This window comes from Echeneis naucrates, chromosome 14 (genome assembly GCF_900963305.1).
Source record: "Echeneis naucrates chromosome 14, fEcheNa1.1, whole genome shotgun sequence".
NCBI classification, from domain to species: domain Eukaryota; kingdom Metazoa; phylum Chordata; class Actinopteri; order Carangiformes; family Echeneidae; genus Echeneis; species Echeneis naucrates.
Window position 1 is genome coordinate 21,784,506 of NC_042524.1, and position 20,076 is coordinate 21,804,581.

The 20,076-nt window shown below is 37.8% G+C and overlaps 1 protein-coding gene across 5 annotated transcripts in view; it reads left to right on the forward strand.

Moving 5' to 3' along the window:
- Nucleotides 1-2,207: 2,207 nt before the first annotated feature.
- The window catches only part of picalma (phosphatidylinositol binding clathrin assembly protein a), a 32,766-nt gene continuing 14,897 nt past the window's right edge, over nucleotides 2,208-20,076 (forward strand). Inside the window, exons 1-17 of one of the 5 annotated variants that reach the window (XM_029519919.1) lie at nucleotides 2,208-2,280; nucleotides 2,447-2,691; nucleotides 9,793-9,935; nucleotides 10,152-10,227; nucleotides 10,338-10,440; nucleotides 10,611-10,704; nucleotides 10,820-10,931; nucleotides 11,449-11,555; nucleotides 11,672-11,713; nucleotides 12,463-12,474; nucleotides 12,643-12,728; nucleotides 12,949-13,072; nucleotides 13,316-13,449; nucleotides 14,105-14,193; nucleotides 16,770-16,844; nucleotides 17,567-17,677; nucleotides 19,845-19,973. In XM_029519919.1, coding sequence (XP_029375779.1) covers nucleotides 2,562-2,691; nucleotides 9,793-9,935; nucleotides 10,152-10,227; nucleotides 10,338-10,440; nucleotides 10,611-10,704; nucleotides 10,820-10,931; nucleotides 11,449-11,555; nucleotides 11,672-11,713; nucleotides 12,463-12,474; nucleotides 12,643-12,728; nucleotides 12,949-13,072; nucleotides 13,316-13,449; nucleotides 14,105-14,193; nucleotides 16,770-16,844; nucleotides 17,567-17,677; nucleotides 19,845-19,973 — 1,567 coding nt within the window. In that variant the 5' untranslated portion in view covers nucleotides 2,208-2,280; nucleotides 2,447-2,561. Of the gene's footprint in view, nucleotides 2,281-2,446; nucleotides 2,692-9,792; nucleotides 9,936-10,151; nucleotides 10,228-10,337; nucleotides 10,441-10,610; nucleotides 10,705-10,819; nucleotides 10,932-11,448; nucleotides 11,556-11,671; nucleotides 11,714-12,462; nucleotides 12,475-12,642; nucleotides 12,729-12,948; nucleotides 13,073-13,315; nucleotides 13,450-14,104; nucleotides 14,194-16,769; nucleotides 16,845-17,566; nucleotides 17,678-19,606; nucleotides 19,974-20,076 lie in introns of those variants that run through there. The other 4 variants (XM_029519920.1, XM_029519921.1, XM_029519922.1 and 1 more) reach the window with 4 other exon arrangements.

The following is a 20,076-nucleotide window of genomic DNA, read 5'->3' on the forward strand; positions in this document are numbered from 1 at the left end:
TTTTAACAAGACTACTGTTCTTTTGTATTGTTTTTTTCTTTCTTTCTTTCTTTCTTCTTTGCTTTACACATTAGAAGGAAGTAAAACATAAACATTTCTATTGATCTGTCTGGAATTTTTATTTGCAAAGATGACGTTCCTTCCTTTCAGATATGTAAGGGTTAATCCACGCGTTGGATAGTTCTTCGCCTCCATGTTGTGCGGTAAAATCGGTTGAAGTACACTTACTTATTAACCCACCTATACCATGGTCATTTTCCAAGAATGTAGGAATAAAAGGATTCGCCAACTTTTGGTGAAAGTTTTGCACTCTAAATCGAACCACTATCCCACTGTTCTGCCCTGCATGCAGTTTGTACTGTGAGTTTTTTTTATTTTATTTTATTTTGTGCCCATAATTAGCTTGAAATTCAGGGAGCTCAGAGTAGGGGTCCATATTGAATTGAGTAAGGTGTCACTGTGAAATGGAGTTGGCATCATTTGTCTGCCCCAGATCTTTCTTTGCTTTGGATTTAAATCACTTTAGATTTTGTCAGCACTAGGTATACAACCCAAAATAAACCCAAAAGAAAATGTAAGTAAACAGTAATGAATACTTTTTCTTTCTGAAGCCACTGTAGTTCATGTAAAATCACTGAAGACCTTTTAAATGAAAAATGCTGTCATGATGTCCAAACATATATACTTGCACATAATTACACTTGAAAAGAATAATAATAATAATAATAATTGGTCTCTGATAAACATCATATTAAACTGCAATGAGGTCTAATAGGGATGATTGACACTTTAGTAGGCTGCCCTCAGCTGTTAGAGTACTTCCTCTAAATTTGCGGTCCATATCTTGGTTGGAAAGTGTGGAAATAAAGCCATCAACTTCAATAAATTCCTCTGCTTTACACGCTCCACACTCTGGGTCCATAGGTCCCGCTTTCACATGCTTTGCAAGCACTAAACTATCTATCACCAACTCCTGAGAACATTGAAGCACATACTGCGTAGCCACAATGTTTTCAAAGACTTCCATGCTTCTGACCAAAGCTATCATTAGACTCGATTCACTTTTGCCCCACACACTGACTTTGATGGGTGAGTTTGACAGATAAAATAAATTCATGAAGCAGTGCAACACAGGACCATGGAATAATTAATTAAATAGTGAAATAATTATATATTTTTTTACTTTAAATGAACTGTTTTTATAATGAATTAATGACAAATGTAAGTATTGACTTCCTATTTTAATTAATTAATGACACATTTAAGCAATTATTTAAAGATTTATTTATATATTTCATTCAGTCCCTTTTGATTGATGGCAAGAAAACAAACCCGCCATTTTTTGTCCCATGACCCTCGCCCCCTTTTAATTAACTTCCTTTTAAAGTAAATTATTTAAACCAGCAGTGGGAGGTGCTGTATGAAAACTAGGCTGGCCCACCTTGGGAGCAAAAAAAAAAAAAAAAAGAGCGAAGATCATATGAAGTTGACTGCGAGAAGACTGGAAATGACACGTTTTCACTCGAAAATAAAAGCTCGAGCACACAAATAATGAAATTTATTTAAATTCAAATTAAATTGAAGTCTTTTCCCGCAAAGTTAGAAATTATTATGTTAAAGTTTTAAACAGAAAACAGAATGAGGAGTTTCTCAGAGTAATTGGCTGTTATTTAAGCTTTGAATGAATGTAAGATATTTTTTATGTTGGATAACTTGTAACTGAATAAAATATTAATTAACAACCATAGGACATATTATAAGTGTGTGGATATTTTCTGAGTTTAGTTATTTTCAAGATACTTTGGTAAATTTAAAACAACTTGTAACAATTGTATGTAATGACAATTGCTATTTAGTGTGAAAAACTCTTTGATTGGTCTGATTGGTCAGTAGTTTGCTTATTAACAGGTTTTGATCTGATTTTTGACCCGAGTTAACTTTATTATGACAACATCATTTTTGTTCGGCCTCTGGTTTCATACCATGAAAAAGTTTGATATCATGAATGATATTATTATTAATACATTATAATGGTATGTATTAATTGTACAAATGCCTGGGTCGTCAGGGTTCATTGAGGACTAATGATGAGCTAGTAAATCAATCAATGAATTAATTCTGAAAAAAAAAAAAAAAGAATAAATTGCTCTTATTATGAAACATCATGTCCGGATGTAGCTTCTTCTTTTTTTTCTGTCCGTCCGGCTCCGTTACTTGAGAAGGACTTGTAAGTGAAAGAGAAAGAGGCTGCAGACGCGAGGGATCGATTAAAAGGCTGGGGTGCGTATGTTACTGTCATGAAATAAGACGCTTCTCACTTTAGGTTGAGTCTCTTTGACTTTCGGCAATTGATCTCCTGTTAGTTAGCTAGCTAGCCTACACGCACAATGTTACGTCTGCTGCCGTCTCAGTATCTCCTCTCTCTCTCTCACACTCTTGTCTCCAGTGTTGCCAGGTGGCACAGAGCCTTTGAGGATCGATACCTTCCAAAGAACCCGGGCTATTCTGCAGGATTTGGAATCGTTTCTGTAACAGTGACCGTTTATTTGATCCGATACAGGATGTCTGGACAGAGCATTACAGACAGGATAACCGCCGCACAGCATAGTGTCACCGGGTCGGCGATTTCCAAAACTGTGTGTAAGGCGACGACGCATGAAATAATGGGGCCAAAAAAGAAACATTTGGATTGTAAGTATTTAGTTTGTGTGGTATTGACATAGCTGTATATCCTTTGTTGTAATCAGCGTTAGTGGCGGAATGCTATGTCTGTGGCTACGAGGCCTGCGTACAGGCTAAATCTAATTTAGGCTACATGATTTTTAAGTTACGTTAATTCAGCCAGTGCATGATAGTCCACTATGAAAACAGGTATACGAGTTTCTGCAGGCATATGCAGCAGTAGGGACGGTAACTAACAATGAGTTTAGTTATGATGCACCAGTGCTGCACCTCGGAATATCATTAAAGATAATTAATAGTAAAATATAGATGCCATACTCTTCTCTGAAATAGCTACATTCGCTGGGCATCAAGTAGGAAGCTGCATAGGGCAGCTTGTGATCAACGTCAATACTGAACTATAGCAACTGTTTGTTAAGTGGTCCAATGGCCAACTTGTCAAACATATAAACTCATATTTCCCTTAAGTGTTGATGATCTGAACATTTGAATGTCACTCCCTTCTGCTCCAACAAATAAGGCTACAGGTATCTTTCTGAGTAATTTTTATGGACATTAAATTTGAATTTATGGATTCCTGATGCTGAATGTGATTCTGAGCTGTGACTCTTACACTCTTAAAGTTATAAAAAGTTTTATAGTTGAGCCAATTCAAAATGGACTTTGTTTTAGTTTTATCACGTTTGGTGGTAAATGTTCAGCCATTGATACCACGCTGAGGTTGTTTCAGCTTTGAGCTGTTGTAATTGTCCTTTAGTGCTTTGGGGGAGGTCTGACTGGCTGATGGTTGATAGCCTCTGCATTTCCTTACCTTTGAGTCATGGCATAGTTTCTGTCCTCTCTCATGGTTCTGTCAGGGGCTCCTGAGTCACACAGCTCTTATGTGGACTGATCCCTGTTTGGAATCTGCAGGTGAAACTGTATTTAGCGGCAGCCATATTCCAAAAAATGAGGTTGTGCGTGTATCTATCTAGATATCTATCTATTTGTATGTATGTATGTATAAATTAAAATGGCATACCACTAGGAATCATCAGAAAATGAGTGAAAGACATCCTTGCCAGTAAAACGTGATATCTGCACCTGAGATGGTATGTCATCATTGGTCAACTGGATGCCACATTACTGAGGTCAAGCTTCCACTTTTGCCATTACTCTTTCAAGATAAATTAGTGATTTGGAATGGAAGAATTGAAAGAGTTGCAAGTACACCCTCTCTCCATGGCTGAACTTTTCAGTGAGGGGCAAAGAGGTTATGTGCTATTGAGACAAATTAAGATAACCTCGTGCTTCTAATTACAGCGACAACTTAAATACAGCTAAAACCAAAGCTCAGTCTTTGTCATTGCTTGCTGTGTTTGCTGATTTTGTTTTCAGTGTTTAAGTTAGTGTTTCATACTTGTACAGTTGTCTGACAGAAATAAGATGTAAATGCAAACAAAGGTTTTGTGAATTCAGCTGTATTAAAATCCTGCAACTACAGGGAGGAGGTGAAAACCAAATGTGTAGAGCTGACTGTAGTGACAATTTTCTTATTATTTATCATGGACACTGACAAGGTGAAACATTTGACTGTCATCCTAATGACTGGTTCAGACATGCTGTTTGCTGAATGAACACCCATTGCCTTACACTGTAATAAGTGTTATAAATTACTAGTATAAACAGGATATCCATGGGCACTGAGCGTGATTGGGATCACAGTGGTTTTAGCTCACTGTGTTTTCCAGTAAACATGTTGCACCATTCAGAGTGAAAATGGCAGTTTCGTCACGTTTCCAAATGGTGGTGCTTTCATTGTCGATTTTATTAGCAGTCACAATTTGTTGCTTTGGAGGTTTGCTATTTTTCTAGAGACATGAAGGATTCTAGAGACAAAGTAAGGTGGGCAGGTACCATAATTTGATGGCACTTGGGTCCACAAACAGTGTTGAAGTTGTGTGCCTATTGTGTGGCTCGTTGCAGCTCATTGAATTTGAATAGAAGTCATTAATTTGCCTGTTGGATACATGCTACAAATTTGTTAAGGGTATGGCTGTCACAGATATTTTATTTGGTTCCTGTCAGTTGGTTGGATTTTGAATAGTGGTGTGATATGTATATTGTGCATATAATAAATTGAGTAATAGACACTGAAACTGCACTGTTGAACAGTGTGTTGTAATTTATTGCATGTAATCTATTAGCATAGTGCATTTATGTTATAAACCAAACTTAAGTGACATATTTGATATTGGACAGTGTGGGTTTTTGAATAGCCACAGCTTTCAGCTGATGGAGTATGTGCCACTGTAAAGAGGCCATGTCCCAGTGACCTTGGTGATTCCAGACAACCAATGATATGTGGCTCCTCTGTGGAGTTTCTGTATTGAAGTCTCTTCTAAGTAATCTAGAGACTTTGCAAGCATCTCACTTGGGTTTGACGTTTTTAAAGATAGCAAAAGAGTGCATTTCTATTTGGAGTTTCCTGACAAGCCACAGGGTAAGGGTTAGGGTGTGTTCCCACTGTCTGGATTGCAGGTGAGATATGGCCTTTTACACTATCTGTGGTGAGTTTTGTTGGACTGCATTTTCACATTCTTTAACACAGGCATGCTAGATTAACCCAGTCTCATAGCTTTAAAGAGACTTTGCAGTTACTATACAGGGAAAAGTAGAGTGTGAACAAATAAGCCTCTGCTGTGAGCTTAAACTTATTACTTGTGTTTGGTTAAAGTAAGAGTAAATTACCTCTGTAAAAATGTGCACCAAGGGAGTGTGAAACTGCAAAGTTTGGGACATGTGTTTTTTGTCATTCCATAGTTCTGTCATTAATGGTATTTCCTCTAATGAAACTTGGTGTTGAATAGTAAGTAGCTCAAGTTTAAGGTAGCACGCTTTTTCAACATTTTAAAACCCCCCTCATCCCACCTTTATTACATACACAATGCAAGATCAAAGGTCTGTCATGAGGTAATAAGTATAAAGTGTCAGCGGTGGCTGTGGACCTTTGATACTAGAAAACATGAAAACTTTGACTCAAGATTAAATTCCCAGAGATATTCACATATAGAATCTATCAGTCTCATTATATTTAATTTTTTGTTCTGACACATTATGAAGAAGCTGCAGACATCTGTCTATATACTAATTTAACAATTCAGGATTCTAGCAGCAGCAGCAGTTGAGTCCTGGTTAGCATGTCTAATTGAACTGTGTGTCAGTAACTATATGTGGCCCTTCTGTTGACTGTAGAAAAATGTATAGATGAGAAAAGCTTCATTTGGAAATCAGCTGAATTATAATATGATACAGATGATCAGAGAAAGGAGGAAAGAAAAGAGGGGACATACATGGCCAAGAGTAGGTTGAATGGAAAATATCGTACAACATGGACCAGCCATATGCAAGGCTTTGCACTTATGGTCAACATCCATAACAGTCTGTCACTTTGTGCTTATGAAATGTTAAGTGGGCTCTATAATTTTCATTTTTTTTCCCCCCAAACACTGCTTAGTTCACACACATTAGCAGATATCTCTACAGTTAACCAGCATGTATTAAAAAAGAGAAAAATGAGATGAGATGTGTTTGGAAGTTTTATATGTTCAACAGAATAGTTACACAACCTCCTATTAAACTGTTGTGGGTTGGTCAACAATAGCCTACCTGTTATACATGTTTTATATGTATGACATTGCTAATTTTTACAATCAAATATGTGGTGTGTTGATGATTGATATTACTATCAGGTATTGGGTTTAGAACCTTACCTTTTTGTAAAACATTTCCATACATTAGCAAGATCAAGCAATATTGATCATCTCCACTCTTCCCTCAGTCTTCCCAAGGCTGACAGTCTTATCCACGGCCTTCATGCAAATCCAAATAAAATTAAACTGTGATGCTTTGAAAGATCTAATTTATGCCTCACCTAGTTTGACTTTGATGAGTTGATTGTGGTATTGCTTTCTCTCTTGGCAATTAAACCCTTGCTAACTGGAACCATATGGCCTGTGAGAGAAGTTGACATGGTTGGTCGTGGTCGTACATTGTCTTTCTGTCACTTAAAATAGAATTCTGCTTATAGTGACTTACAAAAATGATTAGGTATCTAAAGAAATTTGGAGAAATGTGGGGACCAGACATTTTTTTAGGGAGTGAAATGTTATCAGAAAGGCCTTTTGACATGAATTTATTTTACATTTATTTATTTATTTTTAATGGTTTTGGTGTTTAGACATTATTCGGACAGAATAAACCAACAAGATTTCAGAGAGGAAGACCAGAACCATTTTAGTTGGTTTTATTGTTGCAATGACTGTATTCTTTATAATTAAGCAAGGAATCAGAGAGCAGGGTGGTGATGGCAGTGAAAATGTCACCTCCTCATGTCTTTATGATCTTATAATTTGGACTCCTAACAAAGCTTTTCCTCCACGTTCACTCAGCCATGTCAGTCCGCATTTGTCTCACCTGGCCCATAATAGAAAGGGTTAGGGTTAGAAAGCATATGGTATATACTTTTTATTAGCATGTTAGTAAAATATAATCAACCAAACAAATTTTCAGTCAAATTGATTTTTAACAATTGGATAGTGACTGTAACCGTTCGCCTCAGTTTGTTAATGGAGTTAGACTGTTTCAGTATCTTATGTGTTATCATGTAGTCTAGACTGAGCTGCATGTCTTTACCAACTCCTCCATACAGTCAACTGGTCAAACTCAGCACTGTGTTCTCACTCATGATCTAGAGCTTTAGTTTATGATTTTCGGACAAAACGAGGTTCAGAGACAGCAGTTGAGGAAGTTGATAGTGAGTTTGTGCTCTCCCCAGCTATTAGCCTTTTGTTGTCACATTGGTGGCCTAGCGTGTATGTAAAAAAAAAAAAAACAAAAAGCCTTTTGTATGGCTATCTCCAAACACAGATGAGGCTTCATAGACGCCCATGTAATTGGGGCTCAAGACCCCCTCCACCAACATTTAATGTTAAGTTTTTTTTTTTGTTTTTTTTTTTCCCCCAGTGCAACCAAAAAAGACAGATATTAAAATGTCATTTGATGTGAAATAGAGAGAGAGCAGGGGTATGTTCATTGTCCCCATAGGGAAATTTGTCTTGGGTATAGTGCTACCTTTCATTGCTTCACAAAAACAGATGAAGACACCATCACAGGAAAACATCATTACAAAAACAGTTTTGCCACAAAAAACAAACATAGACTACATTTGACAATGGCAATACAAAGTTGTTAAGGGGGGGTTCGTCATACAAAAACATGATAAAAGGAATCAGACTTAGCCAATATATAATATAATAGAACTGAGCAATAAGAAGTTTTTGTCACTTTGTGGACAATAATGACAACAATAAATAATATTGTGTAGTGTAGTGCAGAACTGCTGCTGCTTGAACCCGGAGCAGGAGAGCTGCTCTGGCTGCTATTACCAGAGGAGCGACTGGTGTTGCTATCAGTGCCCTGTGAATGTTTAAAAAAACGCTGATATTTTGCTTTGTTTTTCTTGTGACATTTTTTGATTTCGCTGGCGGGAGTCTGCTCACCTGTGTGCACACATCGAGGCGGAACTCTGCCGTGTGTGATACAGAGCGCAGAGGAGAACTGTGCGAACATGGAGAAACAGAAATGACATTCTGTTGCATATATTACACATATTACTATGTTGATTAATAAAAGCTCAAGGTAGCTATAGACATGTTCTATAGGAAAATTAACCTTAAATGACGTCTGTTGTGATCTGGCGCTATATAGAAAATTAAATTATATCAAATTAACTTGACCTTCTGGGGGAGCGGGGCACCCCCTAATATAATGGTTGGGGAAATACTGATTGCTGTTTTGTGCTTTCCCTTACCAAACCAGGCAGTGATTGCCTATCGGATGAGACTTTCTAAAATAGCTTGATAGAAAATTTGAATGATCTGGTGGTTACCACCATACATCCTCAGTTGTATCAAAAAATACAGTCTCCGCTGTAGTATGTGCACAGTAATATGCACAAGATGTCAATGTGTGATTCCCTGCAGAGAAGGTTGTCGACCACTAAGTATTTGTGTGTGCACACCTGATTGATAGTCTGGTCTTTAATGACCACTGGCTGGTGCATAGTCACTTGCCTTGGGCCAAGAACCAACTCTTGTGTTTTTGCCATGTTTAAAATCAGATGGTTTTTATCAAACCACTTAATGAAGGTGTTGATCTCCTTGTGGTATACAAAACACATGTCCTTATATAAAATAAACTATGCCTGACATTGTCCTTCATTTTGCATTTTATGTTTTAAACTCGCCTGTTGTCCCCATGTTTGTGTGGGTTTCCTCCCACTTTCCAAAAACATGCATGTTTAGGTTAATTGGTGACTCTAAATTGCCCGAAGGTATGCGCATGAGTTTGAGTGTTTGTCTTTGTCTGTCTCTATATGTTGGCCCTATGATGGACTAGTGATCTGTCCAGGGTGTACCCCACCCTCACCGAATGTGTGGTGTGATTGACTCCAGCATGCTCCCCCATGATCTGTAAATGGATAAGTGTTAGAAGCTGAATGAGTGCATATATTCTGCAGGTCATATGAAAGCAGGATGTACAACCAAGTTGTGAAGTACTACCAAATTTCAGTCTCATATTTTCTCATGTTTGCCTCTTAACTACACTTTTACTGTCAGCTTTTTCATGTTGTTTGTGAGAAAGCCATGAAGCAGAGGTACTGTTTTGGTTCATCAGTTTGGATGTGTCCTATGACCATCCATAGGGGCAGGCTTGCAAAGAATGAGGAGTTGCTGAGGCACATTTTCTTTTTTCAAATTAGACACATTCCTGTGCCATAGCTTTCTAAAATTGTTTGTCTGGACACTGTGCTTACCTGTACTCTGACTCACCAGAATTCCCTTGTCCTCCAGGATTTTATTGATTTTGGTCAGCTCTATGTCGTGAAACGGAACAGATATTACAAGGGCAAGCATCAGGGTGAAAATATCTCCTTTCACTGAACAATAAACTATGTTTCCTCTGAGGTGATGTGTTTTGATTGCCTCAATAAGACATTTACACATTGATCCAGAACCCACCCCTCTACCAACACGTCTTCTCTTCCTCCCCTCTTCCTTTCTCCCTTAGACCTGATTCAGTGCACAAATGAGATGAATGTGAACATCCCTCAGCTGGCTGACACGTTATTTGAGAGGACAGCCAACACCAGCTGGGTGGTTGTCTTCAAATCCCTCACTACCACACACCACCTGATGGTCTATGGCAATGAGGTCTGGACTTAAGTAATGACTCTTTTTTAAATAACCTAATACCTGATTAAACTGTACTTTGACTTATGCAATATAGTGTGTCGTATGTAATTCTGTCATAGCTTAATATCATCTCACCCTACATTTGTGTACAACAGTTACAGTTACTTGTACAGTTGTACAAGTACACAGTTACTCATTGTTTTTTGTATGCTTTTTTTTTTTTTTTTTTTGCAGAGATTTATACAATATCTGGCTTCAAGGAATACACTATTCAATCTTAGCAATTTTTTGGACAAAAGTGGCCTACAAGGTATATACCCAACGCTGAGTCCATTGTAAAAACATTTAAATACAAACAATACACCACTGTGCTAGGACACTGATCATTATAATCCATTATTTCTTTTGTTTGTAATGTAGGCTATGATATGTCAACATTCATAAGGAGATATAGCCGCTACCTGAATGAGAAAGCTGTGTCCTACAGACAAGTTGCCTTTGACTTCACAAAAGTGAAAAGAGGGTAAGTTTAAGTTTTATTTAATACAAAGTTCTTTTGTTGATTTGATGACATTAAAATCAAGAAACAGTCAGGTCTGTTATCAGTACAAAATCCTGAGCATGTTCAATGATATCAGGAGTGTGTTACATTTCCACAGTTTTTTTTTTTTTTTTTTTTTTTCCCCCCCACAGATCTGATGGATTGATGAGAACCATGAACACAGAGAAACTGCTCAAGACAATTCCTACCATACAAAATCAGATGGATGTGTTACTTGATTTCAATGTGAGTGCTCTGGATTTCCTGCAATGTTTGGCATCTAAATGCATTACTGAGTGTAGGTTTCCAAAATGATCACTTCTGATGAATTTTAACCTCAACATATGCACATCTCTTCCAGGTCAATGCCAACGAACTGACAAATGGTGTGATCAATGCAGCTTTCATGCTTTTGTTCAAAGACGCTATCCGACTGTTTGCAGCTTACAATGAGGGCATAATCAACCTCCTGGGTAACAACACACTTTTGTGCTGTCATAGCTTTACACTTTTGCTTTTTGGACTGCTGGGGTTTCCATACTTTCATGAATTACCATTTAAGGGGACAGCAGAATCTCAGATTGAAAAGTTGTTTGGGCCTAATGGCCCATCTTAGAAACAGAACAGCCAGGGGGAGAACAGGATGCTAGCTTTGACCCAAAATTCATTTGCAGCAAGATTTGCTTCTTCCTGCTTTATAATGAGCATACATTGTGCAGCTTTTCCAGGACAAGACTTCCCACCTTGTTTGAATTTGGGTTTCCCTTTTAGTAGACAGAAAAATATTTTGAGTAGGTCATGTTTGCACAGTTTGGAAAAGGAAATGCACCTCTGAGCACTATGCTGTCTGAAACAAAACTCAATAGTTCTGTCATTTCAAAGAGCTTCAAATACATTTGTAAAAACATGAAAACTATCTAAAATATCAGAGTAAAAGAAATCAGAATAGTCATAATATTTTGTTATGCTTATGTTTTTACATTTTTACAGAGAAATACTTTGACATGAAGAAAGTCCAGTGTAAAGATGGACTTGACATCTACAAAAAATTCCTTACACGGATGACAAGAATCTCAGAGTTCCTCAAAGTTGCAGAGGTAGGTCAGGACCTCAGTTTGATAAGGAGCCGCCAAAGAGCAGGTTTGCCTCTGTTTTTTTTTCTTTTTTTCTTTTGGATATCCAAATAATAATGGCCCTTGTTCTTTTTCTTCAGCAAGTGGGGATCGATCGAGGGGATATTCCAGATCTGTCTCAGGTAATCAAAGAAGTCTAATGATTATCTTTAACATAACATCCATTATTGTGACACCATCAGCTTTGTGCTGGCTTTCTTCATCTAAAAGGCAGACAATGGCAAAATATTGGTAAATTATATTATAACATAATGATGTATTGTAGAAATACTGTGAGTTTCAATTGCAGCACGCATGTATTTGTTGTAAAAACAGAAAACTGCATCTGGACTTTATAGTATGTAGATAATGGAAACAATTTGCTGTAGTCAATAGATACTTGTGCTAATTCTGTTACATAATATGTTAACTATAGTACTGGTAACCAGGAACCATATTCAGTGCATGTGCTAGGGGCTATTGTTTGTGCTCAACTTGGTTTAGTGATATTCTTGGTGAGATTTTCCATAATTTTGTTATTTATGTGCTTTCACGTGCTGCTAACTCCCTGCAGCTTCAGTTCTGGCTAGTTTTAACCCCAAGTGCTATGCTCAGCAGGCAGACAGGCAATGCATGAGCACAATCATCACACTAACTTCTGACATTGCACATCATACAACAAATAAAGGTGTGAATCAAGGGTTTTATGATTGAATATGTGACAGAATCTGATAAATGTAATTAAAACTTACATTAAGTAGTACATTATATAGTCGTTCATTAGCAGATAAACCAGGATTATATAATTTCTCCCAAAGGTTTTCTTAATATCGTGATTGTTACCACCTTTATTTTCTGTATTTTTCCCTTCCTTTTATCTCTTCATTTTCAGTTCACAGTTTGTGTAAGTATCTGAACCTTTTTCTCTCTGTATTTGAGAGTTGCTCGTTTTGTGGACTCTTGGCAATAACTTGGCATGCTTCAGCGTTTTCTTTTCATTTTTCTAAGACATCTTATATTATGCCTTCTTCAGTTTTTGAAACTTAATGTGTGTCAATGGCATTCACGTTAGGCTCCCAGCAGCTTACTGGATGCCTTGGAACAGCACCTGGCCTCTTTAGAGGGAAAGAAAGTAAAAGACTCAACAGCAGCCAGCAGGTAGGTGTGCTTCCATCTCTCATCTGCTGATCTGCCTTCTTATCATCTGAGCTCAGAGCAGAAATTTGTTCCAAAACTTGACAGTATTGGACAAATAAAAGTAAATTTTTAAGTTTCTTGCTTTTGTTTTTGTTTTTGTATACCAACATTCAGTTGTTCTTCAAGCTGTCTAAGGTTTTTCTTGTTAGTCAGGGATTTCTGTGTCTGTCTCTTGATTCAGGGCTACCACACTCTCTAATGCTGTATCCTCCCTGGCCAACACTGGCATATCTTTCACCAAAGTGGATGAGAGAGAAAAACAAGCAGCCCTGGAGGAAGAGCAGGCTCGCCTAAAGGCACTAAAAGTAAATTTTCTTCACTCACCTGCATTCTTTTGAACTTTAATTTACTTTGACACTATTAATCGCGTTAAGAAAAAATTATCATTTATCATGCATAGATAAAACAATTGTGACAGATTTCTAGTAAGGTGTTTTCTCGCCTGTCCCCATGTTTCCACTTTTGTTAATGGCCTGTTTACCTACTGTGAGTAGGTTGAACATGGGTTAGCATACATGTTGGTAACACTACCTTCCTAATGATGGTAGGAACAACGTCTGAAAGAGCTCCAGAAGAATCCTGCAGCAGCGATCACAGACTCCTCCCCAGTATCCACAGAGGGTGGAACAATCAATTCAACCCCTGCCATTGATCTCTTCTCTACACCAAGCTCAAACTACAGGTGAGGCTGAGCATCTGCATCAGCTCACCATCCAGTTCCAGGGCTTCTCTGAATGGCCTGAGGGGCATATCACAACATTTTAATGCTTATATATGTAGACACAAATTAACACATATTGGTTGGCTCAAGCTCATATTCCAACCCAGGGCAGACACTCTTGACTCTTGGCCCCCACTCAGATATAGCAGCTTAAAGATGAATTGAATCAGAATTTAATTTTTTTTTTTTTTAAATGCAACCTTCTTTTTGTGTTTCCCTGTCATGTGACTTATATGATTGATTTGGCTACATTTTTACACCATAGGCCCTTCCTGCCGCAATCATCTCCATTCATCCGGGCTTGGGACTGGCACAAGTCTACCACTGTTTGTGTTGTGGCTGGGGTTTGAACCATAGGCTATCTTCATGCAAAGCATGCACTCTACCACTTAACTACATCCCTGGACAATTATTTTAAATGTAATAAAATGAAAATACTGTAGTTCTGTTTCAGACGGGAGTAATAGCCACGCAAATGTAAAATTGAAACATGCTGTGGACAATTGCAAATGTACTTTTTCATCCTGATAGTCACAGTACTGAAAACCTCATATTCTCTGAGTTGGTGACAAATTTTTCATCCAAATTCTCTTCCTGTACTGTGCATTCCTTCCAGCACATCCAAGGGAGCCAATGACCTTCTGGACCTGCAGCCCGCTTTCCAGCAGCCGCTATCTCACTCCACCAGCAACACATGGGTTAGAGGTCAGAGTGTCATCGATCTTTGCAACAGTACACACTGCTTCCACATTTATAGGCATGCATACCCAAGCACTCAACCGTACTTGAGTATTTTAACTGGTACCTACAAGTTGCCTTTGTCCATTTTCTCCTGAGCAAGAAGTTTTACTCTTTCTGTCAAACATCAGCCTTCAAAGAATCTAGAAACATATTAATTCTGCTTACTGCAAATGCCAGCAGATGAGATCTGAACTATGGGAGGCGGACATATCATTATGCTCATTATATTTTATATCATTATTCATCAGGCACAGTAAGTAATAAAGTATGCTAATCATGTATTAGATTTATAGTTTCAGATCATGTGCTGATGCTAAAGGCTTCATTACACTACACAAAACCCATTCATACAGTATGTTCTGGTTAAACCAACACCTGCGTGCCAGGATTGTTTATGTTCATATATGTTTTTATACATATTTTATAAATTGTATTTATTTGTGTATTTGTATGACATAAAACAGAATGTAGTTTTTTACTATGTGGTGTATCAACACTGTACACAATGCAATTCAATATTCATGTATGACAGGGACATGAGAAAAGGTTCAGTGAAGGAAAAAAAAAAAAAAAGCAACAATGATGCACTATGATATATCTCAGAAGGCCTGGAGATCTCAACTGATTAACTGCACTTCCCTTTTTTTAAGTAGTTTTGCAGAACAAACATTCAGGGCAACATTGGGACAGGCTAGAAATTCCATAAAATCAAGCAACTGAAACTCCAGGCTAATTGTGTGTAAAATAGAGAAAGTGAGTGTTACAGAGGGCTGTATGGGTCGTTATTGGCCACTGCAGCATTTTCAACCCAGATGTCTGTCACTGTTACTGTAAGCAGCCTGATGCCAAAGAGATGATCCATGATGCTGTAGGATTTCATAGCTGATTAATCTAAAATGACTTACTATTTATAAACTTGTTTATCATATTGGGAGCATTGTCTGGATTAATTCAGGCCTGACAGTAAATATTTTAAATGTATGCAGAGTGGCTATAAAAGTTAAAGAGTAAAATGAACTTTGGAGTGTTTCTGGTTACATGGCCATGGAGAACTGAGTTAACATTTACATTTACTGCATGCTAACAAAACAGGTTTTGCAAACTTCCTAAATTTGACACATTCTAAACACAAAAAACAAATGCAATTGCTTTACAGTGATTAGATATCAGCCCCTACCCTTGGCCCCGAACCTTCTAATATGAACACCCCTACTTTGTTCACTTGATAAACAAGATCACCTGACCTGAAATTGAAGCTTATAAGAGGAATACAAGGGAGTGCATGATGTCATCTTGTCACTGTATCTCCAACACTGTTTAATCCTCCTCACCTGCATTACTGGTATTTTTTCCCTGCATGTCTTTTTGCATTCATTCATTTCTTGTCATCCTTTTGTCCAGTCCACTCAGATTCTTTTACATATGCTGCAGAAGTTGTGGACGTATGCAAAGTCATATTCTTTCATCACACTACAGTACCTGCTGTTCACCTGTCCATGGCATCCCTGGACACTGGCAGTCTGTCCTGTAGAATAGTGGTCCCCAACACCCGAGCTGCAGACCAATACTGATCAGTTGGTCACCTGGTACCGGGCTGCACAGAAAAAATAAATAACTTAAGCACTTTATATTTGTTTTTCTGGTGTATCTTATTTTGAAGGCATGATTAAACGTTACCATAGTGACCAGACAGTATTGGGGGCAGAGATGTTACGATGTTGACGCGATGTTACAAGGACATTGCTAATAAAGTTGCATACAAGTACACAGTAGATTCACGTTTATTATTATATTTAGAAAATACCACAGTTTTTATGCTGGTTAGGTTTAGGGTTATCATTTTATTTTGTTGTATTTATCCACTACACATTAAAGGCCGGTTCGTGAAAATATTGTCTGACATTAAACTGGTCCATAGTGCAAAAAAAGTTGGGGACCACTGCTGTAGAACACCTTGCCATGAAGTGTGTGTTTGGTATTGTTTGGCTACATCTTCTCCTCTCTTCCCTTTCTTTACTTTTATTTATTAATATTATTATTAGTTTTTTTTTTTTTTTAAGATTTTGTAGATTTAATCGATTATTTGTGTTCATAAAAGATGCTAACCTAATGATCATGGTTTTCACTTGTTTTTTGACCTAATATTTTGTGTAACGTTTGTGAATTGGCATGATGCATTGTCTTGTAGTGAAATCAGTGTTCCTCCTGAACTTGTCACCTTCATTTCTCCCTGCTTCCTAAAAGCCCATGGGTGTTAGACTGTATTGTTTTTTTGGTTAGACACTAATTCTTTGCTGCTTTTAATTTTGCCCTGTATTTAGTGTAGCCATGCTATGAGTGGCAGCTTCCTCTGCTTTTGTCCTATAAATGCAGGCTTTTGTTTTTCTTCTATAAAACAGCATTTCCCACAGTTGCTTTACTTCCTTGCTGCTCTTTCACTGCTGTTTTTCTGATGTCATATCTGTGTAATCTTCTCCCCTCTTCCTCCTTCTTCCCTCTATGTCTGGTTCTTTGCCTGTCTGCTGCTGTTTCTGTGTCAGACTCCTTCTGTGGGGCAAGCCCTTACACCACTCTCTTCCATTCTGAGCCCCCTGCTATAGCTGGTCTATTCAGAGGTATGTAAACTTAGGCTGATCAATGTGTTGCTAGTCCCTCTCATGTAGCTCTCAACAAATACTTCATAAAGCAACGTTACCGATTGCCCCTGTTTAAAATATCCTCAGACACCATTCAGCCATGCACTCTAAAACATTTTCTACTCCAAACAAATGGTACAAATAAAGGGAAATAAAATATACTACGGTATGTGTTTAGTTTTTTCATGAAAGAAAAGTGTGCAGATGGTTGGCAAGTAACATTTTAAATGAGTGCAGGAAGCATGGTAATGCCAAATGCAATACCTTTGGTTACCTGTGTGTGTTTATTTGTATGTTATTAGCAAATGGAAATGGTGATACTGGGAGCAAACTGATACTTCAACATTTGTGAGAGTGGATCCTTAGAAAGAGGACTGGACAGTATCCTAACAACTAAACCTGTGTCCAGTCCACTGCTGTGAGATTACACTGAAACGACCTTAACCTGTGGTCGTAGGAAAAATAAATATATTCTGCAGGTAATTTCCATGAATCTGCATCGGCGGTGAAGATGGTTGTATGAGGTAGCATTTTAGGCACTTACACCAGAGTATGATCTTGGGTTCAAAGTCAAAGAGTACAAAGTGTGTGTGTACAAGTATAAGGTGTGCTTATTTACATTGTGGGTGTCCTGGAGGAACTGCATAAGAAGGTTGTCAATATGTGCATCTTGACTGTTTGTATACTTTTGGTCTCATCAGGGTTCACAGCCTCACCAACACCACAGCAACCACAGAACTCTCGAGGCCTTAATGCTGACTTTGATTCTATATTTGGCAATAATGCCAATGCCAACAATCTGGATTCTGCAGGTAAGCACCTCTACACATATGATTTTCTCATATACTTCTCTTGTACACTGAAGATTTGGGCACTAGATTTATAAGATTACATTTAGTTTGTGTTAGACTTTTATCACTTTATCAATTTATCACTCATCAGATTATGAACAAGGTTTTCATTTAAATAAAAAAGCTAGTCGTTTGTGCAAGTGACGAGTAATGAGGTGTGAATGTCTCTTCATCCAACTGGTTAATTGGTTTGCATTAGTGTGGTTATACTTTAAAATACCCCAGTATTTTAAACTATCTAATTGAAAATATGGTTTTGGATAAGCTTTTTTTTTTTTTAATATATAAAGTTTCTTAAATTTGCCCACCACAGTGCCAATTCAGAGAGCAAAGGTTCTACTGAAGTAAAAAGTTTCACATTAAAAGTAATGAAATGTGACATGAGAACATGCAAACACCAAGCAGAAAAGTCCCAGGCCTCGGGTTTGAACTAAGTACGTGTATCATTTAACACTGTTAACAGTTAACAGCAACCAGTGTGCTGCATAGATTACAAATGAAGTTGTATATTTTATCAGAAATTGTGTCACAATATTTTTCAGACATTCTGGATTGTTCAGCAGTACAGTCCTGTCACAAAAAAAACTTCTCAGCTGTTATTACCAAGAATCAATAACATGATACCTAATTTTCGTTCCCATTTCAGTTGACAGACTCCAAACTAGTGTAAAATAGTTTTCACTTTATAATTTTGTATTTCTTAGCTACTCTTACACTACCAATAGAGTTAAAAGAGAATCATGTTTTAGGCAGAACATTCCTTTTAACAACAAGGTCACAGGTTCAGCATCCTTTCTGTGCGGAGTTTGCATGTTCTCCCCATGCTTGTGTGGGTTTACTCCGGTTTCCTCCCACCGTCCAAAGACATGCATGTTTAGGTTAACTGGTGACTCTAAATTGCCTGGAGGCCTGAGTGAGTGTGAGTGGTTGTTCGTCTTTGTCTTTCACTGTATGTTACCTGTCAGGGTGCACCCCACCTTCACCCATTGTGAGCTGGTATTGTTTCCAGCACCGCCCGCAAACCGGAAATGGATAAGCGGTTGAAGATAGATGAATGAATGAATGGATGAATGTACAAATTCCTTTTAACTCAGTAAAATAGTAATACAACCCAGCCCTCTAGATATTATCCCTGCACTGCACAACCCTAAAAGTGCTGAGGATGGGAAGGTTCTTTAATATCCTATCAACCACATCACATGTTTCTTATCTTTTATTATATCGTCATGTCATGTGCTTCTGCTGTCTCATCAGAATTTATTTTAAACATGCGCAGGTAAAGAATATAATGCTTATTCATGTGTGTTTCTGTGACTGTAGAAGTCATTCAGCCGAGCGAGACTAACATTCTGAATGTTGACTGATTCACCAATAATAAACCTAAGAATTAAGCATTTTAGCTGCAGAGATATTACTGAATGGGGAAATATTTAAAAATCTAAATAGTTCATTTAAAAAATTTGAAAAAACATGGGTATCATCACAAAAGAATTGAACTGTGACAGGAAACAATGCCTCTATGCAGCATTCACCATTAGTGAATTGATATACAAGAACAGTTTCACTAACACCACCAAAACTCAAGGGTGATTGAGGTTAATCATTTGCCTTAGTAGTCTATTTATACCATTACATCATCAGTAATAATTTAATAAGTAGATTTTTATTATTGAATCTTTCAGCAACTTCATTCTCTCACACACCTATCTGGTTTCCAGGCTGGTCACAATCTCATAACATGTTTTTTTTTTCCTCTTTTCCCTGTCCTGGGATTAAACATGATCCCTTGGGTCTTGGCATTTTGCATGGCATATGCATGACTGGGTGAGTTGACTAAACACACATTCATCTCATACAATCTTGGCTTAATGTGTTTTTTTTTTTCCTTAGCCCTGCTTACTGTCTCATCCACACTTAATACCTTTCTCTCTCTCTCTGTGTGTGTGTGTGTGCGCGCACATCTGTCCACATGCGCGCATATGTATTTATGTGAACACATTTTATATACTACTGTGTGTTTGTCTTTATGGGTTGTTGTGGTATTGTCTGTTTTATTGTGTCTTCACCTGGGCTCCCCAAACTCTTCCCCTGCCAACCCCTCCCTTTGTTTGGCCTCCTTTTAATTAAGATGTTTTAGGCTGCATCCTCAAACCAACAGTGGCATCTTCACTCAATCAGGCCATGACCCCAAACAGCCAACAGCCCAACAAACTGGTGTCCAATGACTTGGACTCCTCACTGGCCAATCTCGTCGGCAGTAAGTTCCCTTTTTTGTGGCAAAATTGAAGCAATAGAAAAAAATCTACAATGACAATATAATCAAATCGGGGAAATTTATACCAAACAGTAGGACGTTTTTA